This window comes from Medicago truncatula, chromosome 8, assembly GCF_003473485.1.
Source record: "Medicago truncatula cultivar Jemalong A17 chromosome 8, MtrunA17r5.0-ANR, whole genome shotgun sequence".
Classification (NCBI taxonomy): Eukaryota; Viridiplantae; Streptophyta; class Magnoliopsida; order Fabales; family Fabaceae; genus Medicago; species Medicago truncatula.
In genome coordinates, this window is record NC_053049.1 from 42,042,503 (window position 1) to 42,066,107 (window position 23,605).

Genomic DNA, 23,605 nt, shown 5'->3' on the forward strand with positions numbered 1-23,605 from the left:
GAAAGCCAAAATCACAACTTCGTGAAAGTTAAGGGGAAAAACTGCTATTAAACATTTAATAATTACTACTTTGCTCTCAAAGAAAACAGCAAGGGAGAAGGATGCATTTGGTTTGTTTCAAGAAGAAGAAAAAATCAACGGACGCAACATGTTATATGCTTGATTAGACATTTGTCAAGACATAATTAGTGTAAAGATTTTTTACACTGTAGTACTACTAAAATCTTACATTTGATGGATTGTAATTTGTGAATGAGAAATGTTAATCCGTGCTCCGGACATTTGTTAAATGTATAAAAGAAAATATTATCTTGGAAATTGTGTATTCTACTTTTTAAATATTAAAAAAGTGTTTTTTTTAATATAAAATTTGATTTTTCTTTCTACTTTTACTTCTTTAACTAGTGTCTCGTAACATTGTTTAACAAGACCCTTTGTTAATTAATAGTATTAATAAATTTACACTGATTGTGTGTATGAAATAAACTTCAAACTCAATATAAAAGTAGGTAGTTTTATGGAACAAACTAAATTCACCCGGGCTCGAAAGAGATTTGGGTTCTAGCTAGATTATAACAGGTAGCACTTGGATAATATTGTGGTTGGTGATATTGATGAAATTGACAAATTATAATGTCATAAGTGCTTTTTTATTTCTCTTTCAGAAAGTTTTTTGTTTTGTTTTTTTACACTTGTGAAATTGTGGTTGACGAATGTCATCAATATCAATATAACTAATTATGCATAGTATAAAATTCTTACATAAAGTATGCATGGTATAAAACTTCTTACATAAAAAGTAGCTAAAGTCAAGCAAGATCCGCATATAATAATCTCAACCGAATTAACGTACCAAAAACACAAATTAAACAACAAACACCGAAAGTAACTAACCTCTGGACGATTAAAAGCACAATATATTTAAAATCCGAAGGAAAAATACTTATATACGTACACATAATTTGAGGGACCCAAGACCAAAAGTACAAGGCAAAGAAGAAATGTTTAATTGATTTGATGGTCATATAGTTAAGTTGAGGAAATACCAAAATTCACTCTTTCATACATTAGAATTATACTACCAGTACCATTTTTCATGAACAAAAACATAATGAGTGAACTTAATTATACTAGCATCAGTTGCTTTACAAATTACACTTATGAAATTAAACAATTAATTAATCCATATGATCACATGAATCATTGTTGTTAATGGTGTCATGATGAGTTCTTCGGGCCCATTCTTTTGAACCATTGTTACTACTCATCAAGTTAACACGATCATCATGCCTCAATATTCCTAATTCCTCCAAGACATTACCCATTTTGAGATGAGAATCAGTACTTGGCGGAATTTCCAAAGATGGTACTTGTGTTTTTGAGACAAGAGCTGAAGAATAACCAAGAGGGTACTTTTGCAGTGGCTTTTGTGGTGTTTGATCATGAATTGTTCGAAAGGTGAAAGCTTGGTTTTGGCTGTGCATGTTGTATATATTATTGAGAGGCTGTTTAAAATGATCAACTGAAGAAGATAGAAATTGGTTGTGAATGGAAGAGGATGGAGGAAGAAGATTGTGTGCAACGGGACGAAGAAGATTATAAGGAGGGAATGTTATTGTTGAAGCAGAAGTAAAGAGATCCAACCTTGTTTTTGGGAAATGATGAGAAGATGTGATGAAAGGTGGTAGTTCTGGGATACCAGTGAATTTTTGAACCATGGCTCTGAAATTTGTAGTGTCTGTTGTTAGAACAGTTGTAGGTGCACGCCTTGATGCTCTTGAACGTTTCTTTGGGTTTTGATTTCCAACCTGCATGTTGATGTTGTTGCGTGTTTGATCATTCATGGTGTGAAAATTTGTTGCAAGCTGAAAAGAAGCATTATTATTATATTGATTCATGATTTGGTTCTGTAGTAGTGAAGACGATGAAGAAATAGGTAACAAGTTGTTAAGATCGGTTTTGTTTGGTTCGGATCTAACTGGTTTGGACCAGATAGTATCAAGGTCTGTGTTGGGAAGTGGCGTAGTTGTTTGTGATGGATGAAAGTAATTTGATAAAGGGTGGAACATAGCACTACTAAAAGGACCAACATGGGTTGAAGGTGGTTGTTGGTTGTTTAAGAAATTAGGAGAGATTGATGATTGAGTGAGTGAATCATCGTACTCTTGCATACTCCCATTCCCACTGCTATTAACCAAATCCATATATGAGAGCTATTCTAGTAGAAAAGGGAAACAAGTGCTGACTAAGAGGTTAATTATTTTGCTTTGCTTACACATACCAATATTTAAGAGGTATGGAAGCAAAGACAAGAGAAGAACAAAATAGCTAGAAGGAAAAGATAGATAGCTTTGTTCAGCAAAGTTCCACCACCACCCACGTTTTTAAGGCTCTGAAATTGTGAAATCTGCAAGTGCTTGCATCACTTTTACTTAACTTGGTTAATTGAGCAAAAGGGTATTGCGTGAACAAGGGAGTAAATAACCCACGGGTGATTTTGTACATATATTTCAGCTAGCTATTTGCAGAAGTACTATTTGCTCCAGAGAGAGAGCCAGAAAATTTCATAGGGTAGCAATGGGAGGAAAGACAAGAGGTTTAGGAACTAGTTATAATAAATGTATTCCATATATGAGTTTTGTTATTTTAACAACCATCTCATTGACAACTTCTGGGACAACCATAATTTTAAAAAAAAAGATATATTGACATAAAAACTAAAACAATAGAGAGAGAAAGTAAAAATATAATGTAAATATGAAAGAAAAAGTTGTCACAAAAATTGTCAAAAAATAATTGTACAAATATCATTTTTTTTCATATATATATATATATATATATATATATATATATATATATATACCATAGACACCCTCATTGTAAAGACTTTTTGCATTGTCAATTAATCCAAATAAGTAGTATCTAACTTTTGTCGTAATAATTTAAAGTTATACATCTTAGTTGTGATCATGTGTTAACATTATAAAAATAAGGGTTAATTAAGTTTTTAGTCCCTATAAATATCCACAGTTTTGTTTTTAGTCATTACAAAATAAAATCACACTTTTTAGCCCCTGTCACATTTTTTTTAAGCATTTTAGGGACCAAAACTGCTGATGAAATTTTTTTACAGGGACAAAAAGTGCTGATGGAAAAATTTACAGGGACTAAAACCAAGGCGAGTTTTATGGTGGGAGCTCTTGATAGATCTCCCACCGTAGGCGAGTGAAAAAGTATTTTTAACGGTTGGATATTGAAGTTCTACCGTTCTTAGCATACACCGATAACACCTTATCAATTTCTACTCTCTTACCTTCCTTCCTTTCACTTGTGCAACCGTTATTTTTTTTTCTTTCACTCGCAAACGGTAGGAAGATCTATCAAACTCTCCCACCCTAAAATGACCAATTGACACTCTAAGGGAGAGAAAGAAATAGAGTGGATGACGTGATATGTTGATGACGAGTAAAGAAAGATAGAGAGAAAATGAAGTGTTGATTAGAGTTTATGAAAATTAAGGGTATTTACATATCATTACTCTTCTCTTTATGTCTTTCTCTATCATACACCATCATTGGTGTATTTTACGGGGTGTAAGAATCAATCCAAATCAATTAATTGGTATGATTTTTTTTTTTTATGATTGCGTTCAATCCGAACCAAACCAATCAAATCCGGCCTCTATCGGTTCGGGCATTGATTTCAAGTCATTTAAAATTGATCACTCGTACACCTAGTAAAAAAAAACTATAATGCTTGATTAAAAATTAATTTTTTAGATTACCAAGTTTCTTAACTTTTTAAAAATATCAACTTTATGGAACCAAACCAACTCTTATGCATCGGTTTGATTTAACAGTCCTCTACTTTGTGTCATACTTGACATCTTAGTTAAAACCAGAGCTCTCTTGTTAGAACTATTTTAGTGCATGTTTAGAATTATAACGAGTCTAACAAATTCAAGGTGCCATGATAATTTTATTAGAGTTCAAACCTTAGATGTTATGAAATATTTTTATCGCACCATACTCTCTTCTCATTCTCAAACATCCTGCTTGCATTTCAGATTTTATTTTCCAAAAGCTTAAAACACGTTCTAACTCACCTAATTTTTTTTCTTCCAGATTTTAGAATTCAAAAGTAAGGCACGCAAAAACGTTGGAGGTGCAGTTAAAAATTAACAAAGGTTGGAGGGTTCAGCCCATGCTATAATGTGGGTTGGGCTAACCAAGTTTGACAAGTCCACTAAAAAAATTTCTAAATACACATACTGTAAAAAAAATTAATTTTTCCCCAATATATTGTCAGAAAAATATTTTTAACCCTTATAAAATATATTTGGGATTAAAAAAAAAATATTTATTTTTAGTTCTCAACAAGAACGATTTCTATTTTCTAAAGAGTAAAAGTTTAAAAAAAAAAATGGCAGCACTAAAATATAATTTTGCAAATATGTTTAAAAAAATTTAACCCAATTTTCCTCAATATAATATCCTGTGAGAAAAATTATGAAACCTTTCCGGACCCAGTCTTGCAGAAATGAAATTACGGATTTAGGTTGGTCATCAGACCGTCTCGTGTCCTAGCAATCTTTGCCATCTTTGGTGAAACACTCAAAACTTGTGTGAGCACAATAATAATAAGCTTGGGAAAGAAGAAAGAAATAGTACATAGTATTTGTTTTTTGCCGCACAAGTCATGCTTTTTATTTACCTTTTTTATTCCACACTTGATAAAACCCTTTCCACCATTTTATTCTTAATTACCAATTAGCCATGTCTGTATCAAGATTTTTACACTTTTCTTCCAAATACCGTTCCACTTCCACCCGTGAAGCTCTCACTCTTCTTCTTACAAGGTCACTCTCTTTCTTAACCCAATTTAGCTGTTTCAATTTGGGGATTTTTCATTTACATTTTATAATTTCACATCATTGAAGATGAAATTAATGTGACTCATAAGCAATTATTTTTATTCATAGGCGCGTTCCTTCTAACAGAACTCAAGCTGTTAGATATTCAAAATCCACAAAACATGATCTTCATCCTGTATCTCCTCCACAATCTGAGTCTTCTCGCTCACGCGGAGGAGTTTATGCTGTTGTATGTTCCTTTCATTATCATTCATCACTATGCAATAACTTTATGATTCTAGTTTAACATTGTCATTCTTGATTTTCTTGTAGCCAGCTGTTCTTCTTGGATTTGCCGGGATTGCAGCTTTTTTTCATTACAACGACGAGAGGAGAGCTGTTCCCAAAGGTATCTTCACCTTTCGGTTTTATTAATTAGTTTGGGAATTTAGGGCCTGTTTGGATAAACATATCACAAGCACTTATCATAATAAATGCTTATCTATAAGCTTGCTTAAGCTATTTTTTATAGGAAAAAAAAAAAGATAAAATAGCTTTAAATTAATTTTGTATATGCTATAGTTGTTTTTATAAGCTATATTGTACAACTTCTGAAAATAAGTTAAAAAATGCTTATGGAAATTGTCATAAGCTGTTTTCAGAAGTTCTCCCAAAACTTATGTCCGTAGATAAGACAGTCCAAACAGGTTCTTATTATTCATATGTTGAATGTTGTTAGATTAGATTGTTGCTAGACATGGTTCACTTCTGAGTCCAGTTGTTACGTACATAAGGGAAATTTTGGTAGACTGTTGATTGTAATATTAAACGCGGTGATGATAAATTTGGTTGGAGAGTTGCATGATTACAAGTGATTTGGCATACTGGTTATATCGCTTTGCAATATGATGCTTGAATTAATTTCAGAAGTATAACCTATTTGTTTTGGATTTAAATCACCCTGTTATGTTAAGTACATTTGTGTAAGCATGCCAATTGCCAAACAGATTCAAACATTATGTTTTGGATCATATCATTGTACCAGACCTATTCAAGTCACTTTCAGTGTCATTTCATGGTTACTCATGTGAGCTTGTAAAACATATACAGGCAGGGTTTCTACCAAAATGCTAGACTAGACAAACGCATTCAATTACATGCTCTATTTTTCTTAGGTTAATCCAGCTTAATTACTACTGTTGAAAACTCAGATTTCTGAGAAACGAATTGTTTCTGTTTGTTCTTCATATGTATCAAACCAGTTCTCAGTGAGCTGCATATGCTTCGGTGCATATCCTAATATGCTAGACTGTACACACGTGAAATTTTGCTGACACAATTAGGTGCTATTTCCTATTGCGGATCCATTTTTTTGTATCCCTAAAATTGTACTATTTCTTTTTATGGGTCTACTGATTTAGAAAGTAGGCATCTGTTGGGACTCAAAATCAGAGCTAGGGATAGATTCGAGTTCAATTGCTTTATGATTTGGGTAGAATTGTATTGTGCTAACTAAAATGATCCATGACTTGCAAAAGTAAAGCATGCTGTTGAAATGGTCAAGCCAATACTTTGCAATAGCCACACATTATCTACTAAGTTCTGTCATTGTTCTAATCCATGCTTATTTACGGAATCACTTGTGACTTCAGGGTGAAATGGAATCTTTTTATTTTGCACTTCTAATTTTGTAGTTTTTTGATATCAAATCATGGTGAGTTACATGATTTGATAAGTGTAATTGCATTATTAGGTAGTTTTATTTTTGTTGTCTTAGTTGCTTTGTTTGTTGGATCAGGTGATCAGGGGGATAGCCGCAATAGAAATATAGTCTGTGGACCCATAATTGGTGGTCCCTTTACACTGGTAAATAAAGAGAAACAAACAGTTACAGAACGTAATTTTCTTGGTAATTGGGTTCTCCTCTACTTTGGCTATACCTCATCCCCTGATATTGGGCCAGAACAAGTTCAACTTATGGCTAAGGCAACTGATATCTTAGGTTTGACATTTCTATCTCAGTTTACTTTATTATAAGTTTCTTTTATGGTAAACCTTAACATTGTGCATTTTATTTGGATCAAGAATCAAAACAGAATCTTAAAATTCTACCAGTATTTGTTACCATTGATCCTCAACGTGATACTCCCTCGCAACTCCGTGCTTACCTTGAAGGTTAGATTGTCTCATTGACAAAAATATTGCGATTTCTAATTATTGAAGCTTTTAAATTTAGTAAATTATGTTTTATTCTATATTCATACACTTCCTTTCAATAAATTTGCCCTTTTAACTTTTAACTTTTCTTGTCTCTCTTTCCCTTTAATGTTCATGCGCTACAGAGTTTAACTCAAGAATCATAGGATTAACTGGACCAGTTGCAGCTATTAGGCAGATGGCACAACAATATCGTGTGTATTTTAAAAAGGTAGAAGAGGATGGTGGTGATTATCTTGTTGACAGTTCCCATAACATGTAAGCCATCGCTTCACCCTCATGCTTATCCTTCTCTTGTTCTGTATGGTTGCACTTAACAAAGATATAAGCGGTGTTAAAACAATCAGGTATCTGTTGAGCCCTGACATGGAGGTTGTGAGATGCTTCGGAGTCGAGTATAATGCTGAGCAGTTGTCAGAGGCGATATGGAAAGAGCTAAACAAAAAACCTTCTTGATGCTTTAGCGCAGAAATTTTGTGCTTAAATTCACTACTATTTCAAGGGCCAGCATTTTTCAGCTGTTGCATAACAAGAGTTTGATTTTCCATTTTTAAAGGTCGTGATTTTTAGTTTAAAGTTATGTATATTCTTTCAAGAAACTACCTGCTTTCCGGAAATCTCAGTTGTCAACTGGATTATTTTACTTGGACTATAATATCCTCTCTTCTAACTTATTTATGTTAATCCATTGTAAGTATGTTCTTATGCTCATTACTAAACTTATCTAAATCTCCTACAATATTAATTTTCAAGTCGGTTGTAGAATGTAAAGTCTTTTTTGCCTCTCAACTAGGCGATACAAAGAATGAAACTTAGGTTCTTTATGAAAGATAATTTTGTTGCCACTCTCCTAACTCCAGGTTAGTTATTTTCTTCTAACTCTAGACATAGGACTTTTTTATGATATATATATAAAAAATTAAATCTATGTAAGCAGTAGCTTTTAAAATGAAGTGTGATATATAGTTTTTTTTTTTGGTACAATGTAATATATAGTATTTAGCATCAAAGGAAGAAAATATAGTATTTTTTGTAGGGTAATTTAGTGTTCCAAAGGTTAGGCAATTGAATCTGAACATCTGAATGACAAATGTGAAAAAAAAAAATAATCATATGAAAATAGAAAAATATTACTCTTCGATCTTCATTATAAGAAAAAAGAATAGACACATTTGACAAAAGTGTTCCAAAAGTTAGGGTTACTTCAACCTTAATTCAACAAGTCTCAAATTAGTTCTGTAACTAACACTAGATGCACTCCAATAACCTGGATGACATATAGAATTAGGGGTGTTCGCGGTCCGGTTTGGATCGGTTTTGAGGTTAAAAATCAACCGATCCAAAATAAAAATCACGTGCGGTTCGGTTCGGTTTGGATGATTATGTTAAAAAAATCCGAACCGATCCGATCCAAATATATGCGGTTTAATTTGGATCGGTTTTTGGATATCCAAAGTGTAACATGTAATTTTTTTTTTAATATTAATATTACTCATACACAATAAAATAATAGGTTTGATACAAAATATGACACAAATTTATTTAAAAAGTTAACATTACACGATAAAAATGATTGATTATATTTGAAATAGATGAAGTAGTAATAATATAGATTAAATTAATGCAATATATAAGATTAAATATCAATAAGCAATATATTAGTGCAATATATAATACTAATAAAATAATAAATAAGTATAAAAATTTACTTTTGCGGTTCGGTTTGGTTTTGAAAACGCAATCCGAAATCCGATCCGATCATAGCGGTTTTTCCAAAACAACATCCAAACACATCCAAAAATATTTGGTTTTTTGCGGTTTTCGGTTTTTTTTGGATCAGTTTGCAGTTTTATTTTGGATCGGTATGGATTTGAACACCCCTATATAGAATGCTTAAACGAATGTGTGATCAGACATTCAACGTGTCTCATCAGTGTCGCTGTTTTTGTTAAGTCACTGAAACGGGGACTTGACTACTTAACTGATCAAGATTTTGTAAAGTTGGGAATGATTGTGGATTATTGTTTTGTTCAAGCAAGAGACTATATTGATAAAATGTCAAATTTCAAAAACAAATTTTCGTATTCACTCAACTATAAAACTTACTGTCAAATTACCGAAACTTCCCAAGTGAGTGAGAATAGTTTATCATATACCATCTATTCAAAAAAGAGAAATGGAACTGAGATTCGCTACAAGTTAAAAAAACCATACCTAAAATAAACACCTTTACCTAACACAAGCAGGAAGAAGGCTTAGGAAGAGTTTTGATACTCGTATCTGTTCCATAACTCAACCAATAAATCCTTAAACTTATTCAAAAAGTTGTACATTGAAAAATCGAAAAGGTCTTGTAATTAACTGTCAAGTCACAATTAACTATTGCAAGCCTGTGACAAATGGTGATTTGTCTTCTGCCCGAAGTACAGAACCTGATGGTTCTGAGTTGCGTCTGTTAAAGCTGTTTAGAGTCCCAGGTTGCTCAGGTTTCTGGGCCGTTAGATGCATAAATATGTTTGGACCCTTATCCATTGAACTAGCTTTTGAGATGAAATTCAAACTCATTTAACAGCATCTACCAAATGTCTGTTATACAAATAAAATTAAAATCAAAGTTAACTAGCTTGACAAGATCAATGATGTGAAATTAGTTGTTCTGGGTTGATGAAGCAAAATGTTTATAGTTTTACAACTCTATATGCATGCATGCACCAACTTAATTCAATGATACGAGGTTCAATTATAATTATAATTGTAACAATAATTATTCAAAAGTCAAAACATTGACATATAAACTTGGAATATTGAGATTCTATTTACTCAAATGATTCTAAAAAAAAATGGGGTCAAAATCGTAACAAATAAAGGAAACTGTAGTAGTGGGAAAAGAAAAAAAAGCAAGTTAACATATGCATGATGATACTTTGTCAAAAAAATATGCATGATGATACAGCAAACTTCAAAATCCATAAAATAGAATGTAAAAAAAGCGCTCACTTCAGTTCAGAGTACTTGTGAATTTTTTAGTGTCTCAACTGATAATTATCTAACAAAATTTCAACATTTAAAGCTTGCAAAGGAAAAGTATTGGTGATAAGGCAGTTTATTCACAAAAGACATACCAATAACTCTATTTTCTTTGGAATACAGAGGATGTATTCCACATTCTTTCACTGTTGATTTAAAATGCTTATCTAGGATGAGCCCTTTTAGATTTTCCATAGCCACCCGGAGTTCAGAAAAAGTTTGAACTTTGAAGTGATTCATAGTTAGTAACGTCTAACTTGCTGAGTGAGCAGAGATTTCCAATGCAAGATGGAATAGTCTTAAGCTTTGAGCAACTTCGCAAGCTCAATTCTTCAAGCCCGATGAAATAGTGAAAGGATGAAGGTAGTTCTTTTATTGCTATTTTGTCTAATATGAGTACTTCTAGATTTTCCATAGTCACCTCGAGTTCAGGAAAAGTTTCAAGTGATTCACATTCACTAAGGTCTAACTTGATGAGTTTGCTAAGATTTCCAATGGAAGATGGAATAGTCTCAAGCTTTGTGCAATTTCGCAAGCTCAATTCTTCAAGCCCGGCCAAATGGTGGAAGGATGAAGGTATTTTTTTTATTGTTGTTTTATCTAAGATGAGCACTTCTAGATTTTCCATAGTCACCTCGAGTTCAGGAAAAGTTTCAAGTGATTCACAGTTAGTAAGGTCTAACTTGATGAGTTTGCTTAGGTTTCCAATGGAAGATGGAATGGTCTTAAGCTTTGTGCAATTTCGCAAACTCAATTCTTCAAGCCCAACCAAATGGTGAAAGGATGAAGTTAGTTCTTTTATTGTTGTTTCGTCTAAGATGAGGACTTCTAGATTTTCCATAGTCACCTCGAGTTCAGGAAAAGTTTCAAGTGATTCACAGTCACTAAGGTCTAACTTGACGAGGTTGCTAAGATTTCCAATGGAAGATGGAATAATCTTAAGCTTTGTGCAACTTCGCAAGTTCAATTCTTCAAGCCCGGCCAAATGGTGGAAGGATGAAGGAAGTTCTTTTATTGCTGTTTTGTCTAAGATGAGCACTTCAAGATTTTCCATAGTCACCTTGAGTTCAGGAAAAGTTTCAAGTGATTCACAGTCAGTAAGGTCTAACTTGATGAGTTTGCTGAGATTTCCAATTGAAGACGGAATATTCTTAAGCTTTGTGCAACTTCGCAAGCTCAATTCTTCAAGGCCGACCAAATGGTGCAAGGATGAAGGTAGTTCTTTTATGGTTGTTTCTTCTAAGATGAGCACTTCTAGATTTTCCATAATTACCTCAAGTTCAGGAAAAGTTTCAAGTGATTCACAGCAAGTAAGGTCTAACTTGATGAGTTTGCTGAGATTTCCAATGGAAGATGGAATAGTCTTAAGCTTTGTGCAACTTCGTAAGCTTAATTCTTCGAGTCCGACCAAATGGTGCAAGGATGAAGGCAATTCTTTTATTGCTGTTTTGTCTAGGATTAGCACTTCTAGATTTTCCATAGTCATCGCGAGTTCAGGAAAAGTTTCAAGTGATTCACAATTAGTAAGGTCTAACTTGATGAGTTTGCTGAGGTTTCCAATGGAAGATGGAATGGTCTTAAGCTTTGTGCAACTTCGCAAGCTCAGTTCTTAAGCCCGGTCAAATGGTGCAAGGATGAAGGTAGGAGTTCTTTTATTGCTGTTTCGTCTAAGATAAGCACTGATAGATTTTCCCTTGTCTATTTGATTTCAGGTAACTCCTCCAATTTTAAACAACCACGGAAACTAAGTCTTCTTAGAAGCTTTAAATTTAAAAGTTCTGCTGGCATGCATCTTAGGGACTCACAATTCGAAATATCTAACCAACAAAGCTCAGTAATACTTTTAGAATAGAGATCATGATCGAGTATCTCGTAGCCCCTCTCATCATTCGACCTTAGTAACTGTTTATCATGAAAAACTCGTACTCCAGACTCATAAAATGGCCAGTTGCATGATTGAACCACGCCAGTTCTACTGCTGATTAAAAGCGTTTCAAGATTGCGACAACCATGGAGTGCAACTAATCCAGATGGTCTCCGTAGAATATTGCAACGAATCATCAAACTCTTGAGTGTGGTACAACCATCTAAACATAACCATTTAAGGTTGTCTAGGAAGCTAGAGGAGTAGATTTCTACCAAACTTACACAATCACTAAGAATGATTTCTTCAATATTTGGAAAGAAAGAGAGGTTCAGTACTCCTATCAGATTCCAAGATTTACGAAGGTCGAGTCTTTTCAAATTTGGTACAACCTAAAAAAGAAGGTAAATGTTCAACAAAAGATTAATGAACTTGATCCCTTTTTCTTCAAGAAAGAAAACTTAATCCCATTTTTTTATGTCAAGTAGTCTAATAACTAAAGCTCACACAATTTAATTGTAGAGAAGTGAAGTATCCCTACCAACAGAGCCAGTGGCGGATCTTCACAGGGACCTGCATGTGCCATGGTACCCCCAACTTTTCTATATATATTAGATTAGGCATAATTGTATCTCAACTATGCAGTTGGCGCAGTGGAAATGATGTTTGCTTTTCTTGAGTAGGTCGCGGGTTCGACCCTTCCATCCTCTTTCTTTTATATTTCTGTTATATTTTTACTATTTTGTTCAAAAAAAAATCTCCTATGTGGATTCAAACCGGCATCTCCCACTCTGGGATCAAGCAAAATGAACCACTGGACCAGTTAACTGTTATGATATTTACTTCACACAGTTTAATATATATTTCATACAATTTTGGCACCCCCCAAAAAATATTCTAAGATCCGCCACTGAACAGAGCTAAGCTCACGGGGATAAATTAACCCATTTATAAAGGTGAATATTTGGTAAATCGTGGAACAAAAAATAATTTCATTTTCAAGCACTCACTCCCTTAAGTCTCGTCTTCATGTAAAACAAAAAAATTTAATGTCTCAAATATAAACAAAAGTCACCTATAACTATTACGAGTCTTGCTATCAAGTGCTTTTAGGACACTTGTTAAGGATTCAAAAATAGAAATAATTGATAAATTTTATAAAAAAATAATTACTTTTTAACATTTCGATGTGTTGAATGCATCATTTTCGTAAGGGCACTTGTAAATATTTCCCTTATTATATTTAGGCTTAATTGCACTTTTGGACCCCTATCTTTTCAAAAGTTGCGGTTATGGACCCCTAACTAATTTAAATACAAAACAACCCCCTATGTTTTGATTTTTTGGCAGTTTTGGACCCCGAGTCCATTGTTGACTCGGTCAACGCTGACGTGGCACCCTAAGTGAGGTGCCACGTGTCAATTTTTATTTTATTTTTTGCCTTGGGGTCCAAAACTGCCAAAGAATCAAAACATAGGGGGCTGTTTTGTATTTAAATTAGTTAGGGGTCCATAACCGCAACTTTTGAAAAGATAGGGGTCCAAAAGTGCAATTAAACCTTATATTTAATATCATTATTCTAAACTTACCCTTTGATTAAATCTACCATTTTTTTTTACTTCAAGTAATTTAGTTGTTAGAATTCACTTTTAAGGATCTAAAGTCCTAGCTCAACTGGAAAAATGTCGAAATTGTTAGGCCGGATGCTATGATTGTGGTTCGAACCCCGATACCTCCACTTATATGTGTGAGTTTATAATGATTTTGCCATTTCGTCTATCTATAAAAAAAAATTCACTTTTAAGGTGAATAATTAAGATGTCTGGGGTTTGAATCTTACCCTGCATATATTATGCAATGTGTACTATAACTGTTCATATATTATGCATGTCTACTATAACTGTTCATACTCAAATGTTTTTAACACTTTCCAAAGCACTTCTAAAGGTCAAATTAAAATAAAATATGATTTTTTAGGACGACTTAAATACATTTAGACCACTTTCATAAAGAGTGTTTTTTTTGTTTGTTTTTGTTTATACTCCCTCCGTCCCAAATTGTATGACGTTTTGACCATTTCACATGTATTAAGAAATGTAATTAATATTATGTGGGGAAGAGAAATTATAAGTTATTTTACAAAATTATCCTTAATAAATGGTATGGAAAAGATAAATGAAATAATTGAAAGAAGCGAGAGTAATTAATAGTTAAGAATATAATAGGAAAAATAACATTAATATTTCATCGGTATTGTAAAGCGACGTATAATTTGAGACAATTTTTTTTCTCCAAAGCGGCATACAATTTGGGACGGAGGGAGTAGTATACAAGACCAAAATGAATATACTTTCTCCGTCCTAAATTGTATGACGTTTTAGGCATTTCACATATATTAAGAAATGTAATTAATATTGTATGAGAAAGAGATATTATGAGTTGTTTTACAAAATTATCCTTAATAAATGATATGGGAAAGATAAATGAAAGAATTGAAAGAAGAAAGAATAATAAATAATTAAGGATATAATAGAAAAGGTAACATTAATATTTCATTTGTAGTGTAAAGTGACATACAATTTGAGACAAATATTTTTTCTAAAGTGACATACAATTTAGGACGGAGCGAATATTACTTTATTTCAAGTCACGATCCCTTGAGATCAACATGATTGACAAAACAAATTTGTGAAGAATGTGAATTTTATCGATCTAATCTGAGTGTTATCTTAAAAAAATTCAGCAAATTGACACTAAAATTATTTAACACTTTATCAAATCACTTTATTATTATTTTTTTATGACCCGAAGGTACAAGACACCTCAAATCACCACTTTATTTTGATTAAAATTTCCGTTTTTTTTTTTTTTTTTTAATGTGCTTAAATGCATTTTCATTCTATCATATTTAGTTATATATAATTTTTTAACTATATTGTTTCTATTATAATGAATTTATATGTTTTTTATTTAAAAATTTAGATAATATTATACAAAAGATATAATTGTAATTGCAAGAGTTTGAAATAAGGGAATAATAGAAATATAAAAGGTCAGTACAAAATATTGTATCCCTTTTAAATATACTAGTGTACAAACGCGTACTTTGTGTCCATATGTCTTTATTTTTTTTTTTTTTTCCACTAATGCATATAAATTTTTGTCTTTTTCAATGACACCAACATTATAACATTATTATAGGAAAAATTATTTAAGGGTATAAATGGAATAATAAAAAGTTCTGCCCAAAATCTCTTATTTTCTTTATATATTTTCAATATAATATTGTTTCTACGTAAATTGTAAAGGGGGTACGGTGCAAATATCCATATCGCGTACGATGCAAATATTTTAATGGGGTTTTCATATAAAATAAACAAATGTTTTAGAAAATAATACATTAATATTGGAATTTTCAAAATACTCATTAGTTTCTAAAATTTTATCATATCAGCTTTATATATCAATTACAAATTAACAAGACATAAAAACTTGTCTATGGAGATATAAGTGTATAAATTTTGCAACAAGAGAGATGCAAATATTTAAACGAATTTTTGTATATAAAATGATTTTTTTTATAAAAATATTACATTAATGTTGATATTTTAAAAAGATTCACGAGTTTTCAAATATAAGTGCATTGAATCTGCAACGGATGTGACACAAGTATTTAACGGATATTTAACAAATAAAATAAATAAATATTTATTTTGAAGGAAAATAAATATTTTTTTTATAAATACTATATTAATATTTATATTTTAAAAAAACCACTAATAAGTTTTCTTTATTTTTCTTTCTTAAGAAAAAGTTCAATTGATATGAATATTACATTTTTTTTTTCAGAGCTAAGGTTTGAATATGAGACATGCCGGTAAATGGATTTATAGTTATTAGACTACTTCATTAAAAGAAGAAAAAAAAATCATCATTTTATATTACCGAGTGACATACTCCCTCCGTCCCTTAATGTAGGTACCATTGTCTTTTTCACATTTCTTAAGAAAAGTTGTCAGTGTAATTAATGTGTCTGTTTTGTGTGTTAATATTACGAATTTGTCCTTTGTTTGTATGTATATTAGATTTGACTTTTCATATTTCAAGACAAGATAATAATATTAATTAGGGTATGTTTACGAAAAAAAATGCATTTAGTAATTTAAAAAGGGGTTTACATTTAGGGACAAAAATAAAATCAAATAGATACTTAGATATAGGGACGAAGCGAGTATTAACTACCAAAAAAACAGATCGTGTAAATGTACTGATACTTCACTAGTTTTTAAATTGGTTTTTTCTAGATTACCTTTGAAGAATGGTGGGTAATTTACCCACCAATCAATGAAAATGAGCAATTTGTTGGTGGGGTCAAGATAGTTCATGGATACCACTTAAAAATGTGCTTATGTGGCTAATGTGTATTGGTTGGGGTAAATTACCCACCATTATTTCATGGATACCCTAGTTGTCACCTTTTAAATTATACCAAAATAAGCACCTAGAATTTTTTTTTTACCGAAATAAGCACACAACATAAAGCTTAAATGAAATACCTGATCCACCAGCCAAAGTCGTTCAAGATCACTAGAAGGCATTTCAAGTGCAACAAGATTTTCTGGGAAAGCTTGCGGCAAATATCTTTGAGGGAAGTTCTCCCAACAAAGAAATTTTAAAGCATCCGGAAGACTCTCAAGAAATGCATGAAAGGTCCCATTTGAGCTCCAAGAGAGATCATAGAATTGGAGCATTCTAAGATTACGCATTTTCTTAAAAGTTTAGGAATATACACCGGATTGCATCTGTTCCCTACAAGCAAGCAAACATTGGGAATTATTACAGATAAAACAAGAAAAAAGTTGTTCCATTACGGTAAGTAATTGAGAGAGATATATATACCTTATTCTTACTTAAAACGTTATTAACATCGTCAGCTTTCCATAATCGACTGCGTTTTCCTGGATCATCTTCGCATTGAAGCCGAACAATTTCATGTCCCATGTCTTGTATTAGATCATGCATCCAAATTCTGCCATTTGAAATAGATATAAGGCACCTGTGTCTTGAAGAATCTCAATTCCAATGCGAGTAGAGAAACCACAATAATCCAATGTTTGAACTACACGGTTCTCAAGTTCTCCTCTATAAAAGCAAGCTATGTCAAGAAATATATCCTTTTGCTCGTTGTCAAGTCCATCATAACTCAACTTGAACGCACTGAAAATTTCATCATGGGAAAGCTTTTCGAGCTTTTGCAAATGACTTTCCCATGCTTCCTCTTTTCTGCCCTGAAGAAATTTGCCCAAAACTTTAAGCGCTACCGGAACCCCGTTAGCATAATCTAATACCTTTTTTGATAAACTCACATAAGGTTCTATTGGATGGTTTTGTTTAAAAGCAAATGAACAGAAGAGTTTTAGAGAATCTTGAGAACCCATCTCATTTACTTTATATATTTCATCAGCATTGCCATTCTTGAGCACTTGCTTGTCTCTGTTAGTCACAATGGTTCTACTCCCTTGGCCAAAGTTACTATGATGTGTTCCAATTAAATCTTCAAGTTGATCAGAATCTTTCACATCATCAAGAACAAGGAGAATCTTTGTCCGTTTGAGCCTTGGATCAAATGAAAAATTGGATTTAGAGGATGTAATGTCTTCATCTAGAAGTTCTGATAAGTATTTTCTTCGTACATGGTCTAGTCCAGCTCTTTCGATTTCTTGTTTCACATTTAGAACGATGCTTCTGGAACTGAACTGAGTTGCGAGTTTATGATAGATTGCACTGGCAATTGTTGTTTTGCCTGTCCCTCCCATGCCCCATATTCCTATGAGACGAACACTCTGCGACTTGAGGAGCAACAAGGGTTGGATTCGTTCAATATGCTCGTCAATTCCAATCATTCCTTCATACTCACTTAAGACAAAGCTATTCATTTTTTTCAAAATATCTTCTGCAATCTTTTCTACAAGGCTGCTTTCTGGTCTGCCAAATAATGAAAAAAAAAAAAAAAACTGAACCATTAGAGACTTTGATTTTGTTTTTAAAAATTGTTTTATAAATCAATTTAAGAAAACTGCTTTTCAGAAGATAATAAAATAAAATCTGTTTTGAAATCATATTTCTAAAAATCATCTCCGAGATGAAGAAAAAAACGTGTTTGGAACAATTGTTTTTTGAATATGGTTTGCAATTTTTTTTCAAAAAATTAATATTCTTTTAGAATCCAAGAAACTAAACATATTTACTCTCTAAAATAAAACACCTCTATCAAACAAAGTTAAAACTCAAATCAAGCAATAACAAAATCAAATGATCATTTCACATTAAAAAAGAGCGAGAATTAAATCAACACAAAAAACTATCTAACCTCACATCAGAATACCTTACCTCGGTTAAACAAGAAGATTAATACTAGGAAAAGAACCTCACACTCAACCAACCCTTGTACAAATCCACCCGTGTTAACACAGAGTAAGTTCATAATCTTATTCATACAAGGAATAGGTGTGACCATAATATTTTTTTTTTCTTTCAAAAACCATTCCAAAAGGTGAATTTAACCATAGAATAGTGCCAACAACACTATCTCCAACACTTTTAAAATGGGTTCAACTTATTATTAGCAACAAAAAGAAGAAGAAGAGAACTTAAATCTAAGTCTAACAGTTCTGGTGGGGATCTAAAACCCAAACACATAAATTTTCAACCCACATTAATGAGGACTTGGATTTGTTACGGTCAATAAATAAACGAGGCTCATATCATATTGATGATGGTTTGATTAAGATCAGACAATCGAGATTTATGCTCAGTATTTTTTAATTAGCTAGAAAGTAAAAATTAAAAAATATATATTTTTTAAGTTGCCTGATCAAGAAATTACTACGTGGCTGTCCGAAAAAATTGGCAAGAGGGGATCCAAGCTGCATTTAGTTGAAGAAAAAGTTGAGGAATAATGGCAAGAACGTGTAAATAAATTAGTGACCTGATATTTTGTGAATGCAAGCCTGAGAGCCCAGCAACCTGGAATAGGGCAGCTTTCCATGCATCTATTTTGTCCTTGGATCGTTGCTGATGCTTCATAAAATCTTCTTGATAACTATTTCTCTGATGCCTAACATCTGACGGATCCACCTCATAGAAGATAGGTATCACTTCCCTTCCATAACTCCTCTTACATTGGAGTATCTTTGTGAGTTCATCCAAGCACCAAGAGGAAGAAGCATAGTGTTTGGACAAAATGACAACATAAATGGATGATTCTTCAATTGCTTTGATCAGGGATTGAGAAATTAAATCTATGAATGTTTTAATCCTTTTCGTATTCAATTCTTTATAAAGATGACTGGTGAAGTAGTGACGAGTGTCCTCTCCTCTAAAGCTGAGGAACACATCATACGTTGTTGGGTGAGACATACAAATAGCACTATAGCAGAATTATTGGTAACCAACCAACGGAAGGAGCTCAATTTGTTTACTGTTTCTCGGTTTTGTATGCCTTTTGCCTTTAGAATGCATGAACATTTATAAAGACTTGTTGGAGCTTAAACCTCCATGTATTTTCGAAGTATCTTGTTCTCTGCTTGACTTAGAATCAAGTCATGCAAAAAAAAGACAGATTAAGGTAGAGACCCACTAACTGGTTTGCACCAATATTTCAATTTTCAACCAATCATTTAAGAAGATAAGATTAAGATTGGAGTGTCTGCTGCAAATTAAAGGAGCCGAGGGTTTTCATGAGATTGGAACAAGAAAGAAGGTGCTAAGCTGTGTCGTTATTATTATATCCACTACTCCAGTCCTTACCTGAATAAATAAAAAAGGGTTAAATATGTTTTTAATCTCGACAAAATTATAAGTTTTTAAATTTAGTTTCTAATATCTTTTTAATCACTTTTAATCTCTATTTTTTTTTTTAAATTCAAAATAAAAAATATTCTTACAAACTTAAATGTATTGGACGACTAAAATTACCATTAATATTTTGTAAGTTCTAAACTTAGAAAATCATAATTTTGTAGGGACTAAAACCATGTTTAACTCTAAAATGAAAATGAAAATTGTTTATTTTTCAGTACTTTTTTTTTCTCCCAATAACTCATCGATTTACTACGCTCTTTTCAAATTTTTTCTTAATACAAGATAAGAAACCAAAAATAAAAATAAAATAAATTGTGTATTCTTAATTTTTAAATTTTTAAATTTCATATTTTTAGAAATAGATACAAAAAAAAAATTAGAAATAGATACAAAAAAAATTGTGAATTTCATCATTGAGTGAGTCCTACTATCATTAATTATTTTTTTACTTTTTATATATTTTCTTTTGTCTATTTAAATGAAACATATGACGAAAGACATGAATGAAGAATATCTTAACTCGACCATATATAAGTTTTATGAAATTAATGAGCCAGCATTACTATATCCTATCCATTTATTAGCTTTTTTTATTGGAAAATGTTAACTTGTGTCCTTAAGATACATGTTCAGAATTTCACTGATAGAAATGTTGTATCGAATGTAGAGGGCAATTTGGGAGAGGATTTCCTTGGTAAAAACTTTATAAATGGTACTTCATATTCCATAGGGATGGGGAAATTTCATCACCTCTCTCAAGCTGTGACGAGTGGCTGAGGAAGTGGAACGCATCATACGTTGCCGTTGGAGATGTTGGATGAGACATTAGCAATAGCACTATAGCAGAAATATTTGTTCAACCAACTATGGATGGATGGAAGTAGGCATGACATCAAAACTCATATCCGTAGTTACCCACCCGAACCGAACCTAATTTGATGGGTTTTTCCCGTTTTGACTAGGTTTGGGTATGAGTTTGGGTTTTCCCCGATTTAAAAACACGGGTATGGGACAGGTAACAGGTATATAGGTACACACCCCGAACTCATACCCAAACCCGTCCCAAATGTTATAAACTATTAGTTAGCTTATCAGTTATCCGCTATTTTTACCAATCAGAGCCTTTTATGGTAGTTGGTTTTGCTCCAAAATGCTTTGTATGGGGATTATAAATGCCTTTTGATTTAGCTCTGTTAGCTCCATGAGTTTGTATTTTTGCTTGCCTTTCATCAGCATGTCTTATGTTTTTTTTAAAATTTGTTGCTAATTAATTTGCTTTAAAAAAAAAAAAAAAAAGTAACAAAGGAAATCGCATAATTAGACGGTAAGTTAAATGATAAATATGAAATTTAAGGCTAGACCAATTCAGTGCAGGAACAAGTTCATTACACTCTTTTCTGCTACAACATCCTTTCATTTGGTTCTGCTATAACTAATTCTAATACAGGAGCAAATCATTAGCCATCTCACATCAACGTATGAGATCTCTTTTTTTTTTTTTTTTTTTTTGAAGGAAACGTATGAGATCTCTATGTAGCTTTCTTCTCCATACTTTCATTCTTTGACTTCCTAGACAAGCTATATATAAATGACAACACTAAAACAATATGGTGAAACGGATATTAGAGACATTCATTATGATAAACATCATCACACATGATCAGAAAACACTACATAACCACTATTGTTCAAATTTTTAACAATTGGTTGAAATTATGCAATGCATAACAACAAAATAAAAGCTTAGATTTCCATATCTTTTAACAATTGGTTGTAATTATGCAATGCATAACTACCACACACCTCTTCTAAAATATACGACATTAATTAGATAATAACTATAGTAATGAACATTTCTATTTATTGTAGAAAATGAAAAAGATCTCAACTCAGATAGATAATTATCATTTTTTCAAAAAAAAAAAAAAAAAGATAAATAATTGTCATTGAAAACACCATTTTAGTAAACAATAAAAAAAAAAAGGTAGTGCAGTATTCAGTACTATTTACTTTGCCAAGGATTTCTTTGAACCTACATATATTATAATCAAACAACATGGTGCAAGACATTAAAAGTAACAAAAATTGTTCATTTGAGAAAACTTTTTTCGAACTTATACTAAAACCATATTGTCATCATAGTCATAAACAACAAACAGAACAAGCTGCAACGTTGCCACCTTCAACCAAAAAGAGTGTCCATCATCATATTATTATTGAAAAAACACAAACGGGTTATCGACCCTAAAACCCGAATCCAATACAAATTCAGGTATCCAAAACAAGAAAGGATAACTAACTAACACACACAACAACAGATTGAAATCATATCTCACGCACAATTGGGGCATCCAAAATAGAAAACTCAGATCCAATTTTGCGATGATGAACGGGTGCGCCGGTTTTGGGTCGGGCCTGATCCAGCTTATAATGACAAAGATTCCTCACAGACCACAATTGATAAGGACTAGTATCAGTCGCAAGCCACTGTTCCACCGTGAACTGCTCCTGAGAACACGACACATGGGGCCCAGTACTAGTCACTTCCACGTAGTTACAGTACCAACCATGATGTGGACCATCACCGTCAGATGTAACATTAACAGCACAAACGGGTCCTTCTAAACAAGGTCCTCTTCCACTGAAAATATCAAGGTTACCACGTTCGAAGTAATTGAAACCTGAACCCATTAACCCGCCCCATGATTCGAGGTTCTTGATGTAGATGTAGTATCCGTATTTGTCGTATAGTTTGACTCCGATCTTTGAATCGGTTCCTCCTTTTAGAATCGAACCGGTTCGAACGTAGACCGTGTAGACGCAATCATTGTCGGAGTCCTGCAATGAATGAGATTAGAAGTTAGATATAATGTTATTATAATTTGAGATTGAAAATGAAGATCGGAAGAGAAAAAAAGAAGAGAGAGATGGTGATACTTACGGATCTGACGGTTGTGGTGAAGGAGAGTGAGAAAAGAAAGATAAGAGCGGTGAATATTGTTGTCGTGGTTGCCATTTGTGTGAAGATGGTGGTGAGGTGATGCAGTGGTAAGAGGTATTTGATAAATAGCGCAAGGGACACATCGTTGCACGATTCGCCTCTAAGAGTTTTTAAAATAATATTCATTTTCAAATCATTATTGGTTTTTTATTATTTTTGTTTTTTTTAGGGAAAATTGGTTTTATTATTTTATTATGGTAAAAAAAAAAGTTTTATCATTTTATTTTGAGTGAAGACGAATTCCATTCAAAAAATAAAAATTGAGTGAAGACTTAAACTCTAAGCTTAAATATGTAAAAGGTCCTTGTAACTTAGCGCGTTTTTTGTTTTCGTCTCTATAAGTTTTTTTGTTATAAAACAACCCTTGTATTTACGTAACCTTTTGATAATCGTCCTTGCCGTCAGGTTCCGTCAACAAAAACGTTTTGTGGGTAACGGAGGCACGCGTGGCAGGTTTTGAGTTGGCAAAAGTTGATGAGGTGGCATGAGAAATGATAAGTAGTGTTAATACAAGGACTAAAATAAAAAACACAAATTTATAGAGAGATGAAATTAAAAAACCTAAACAGCAAATTTTGAATTTTAAAAACCAAATTTTCCATCTTCTTCCTCTAATTGTTCTTTGTTTCTTCTTCCTTTAAAACTTTCCTCAATCTCCCAAAGCTTGCACCCTTGAACCAGAAACTCATTTCCTTCAATAATGTCTTATGATTTCATTTCTCAGTCATCATCAAATGAGTTGCTTATATGTGGATGAAAAAAAATTATGAGGATTGTCATG

General features: G+C 32.5%; 3 protein-coding genes and 1 pseudogene across 3 annotated transcripts; 1 reads left to right on the top strand and 3 right to left on the bottom strand.

Moving 5' to 3' along the window:
* Positions 1-1,034: 1,034 nt before the first annotated feature.
* Positions 1,035-2,560, bottom strand: LOC25501924 (uncharacterized). Its single transcript, XM_013591367.3, has one exon. It carries the CDS (start codon positions 2,202-2,204, stop codon positions 1,179-1,181), a length of 1,026 nt encoding a protein of 341 aa, XP_013446821.1. The 5' UTR covers positions 2,205-2,560; the 3' UTR covers positions 1,035-1,178.
* A 2,015-nt stretch (positions 2,561-4,575) lies between these two features.
* Positions 4,576-7,798, top strand: LOC25501925 (protein SCO1 homolog 2, mitochondrial). Its single transcript, XM_013591368.3, has 7 exons — positions 4,576-4,858; positions 4,982-5,102; positions 5,186-5,261; positions 6,651-6,854; positions 6,938-7,027; positions 7,195-7,327; positions 7,417-7,798. The coding sequence occupies exons 1-7, from the start codon at positions 4,776-4,778 to the stop codon at positions 7,523-7,525; spliced, it is 816 nt and encodes a 271-aa protein (XP_013446822.1). The 5' UTR covers positions 4,576-4,775; the 3' UTR covers positions 7,526-7,798.
* A 1,459-nt stretch (positions 7,799-9,257) lies between these two features.
* Positions 9,258-19,577, bottom strand: LOC25501927 (disease resistance protein RUN1-like; annotated as a pseudogene).
* A 2,391-nt stretch (positions 19,578-21,968) lies between these two features.
* Positions 21,969-22,925, bottom strand: LOC25501928 (PLAT domain-containing protein 3). The gene is made up of 2 exons (XM_013591372.2): positions 22,765-22,925; positions 21,969-22,661 (listed from the first exon to the last, which is right to left on the bottom strand). The coding sequence occupies exons 1-2, from the start codon at positions 22,837-22,839 to the stop codon at positions 22,149-22,151; spliced, it is 588 nt and encodes a 195-aa protein (XP_013446826.1). The 5' UTR covers positions 22,840-22,925; the 3' UTR covers positions 21,969-22,148.
* Between the last annotated feature and the right edge of the window lie 680 nt (positions 22,926-23,605).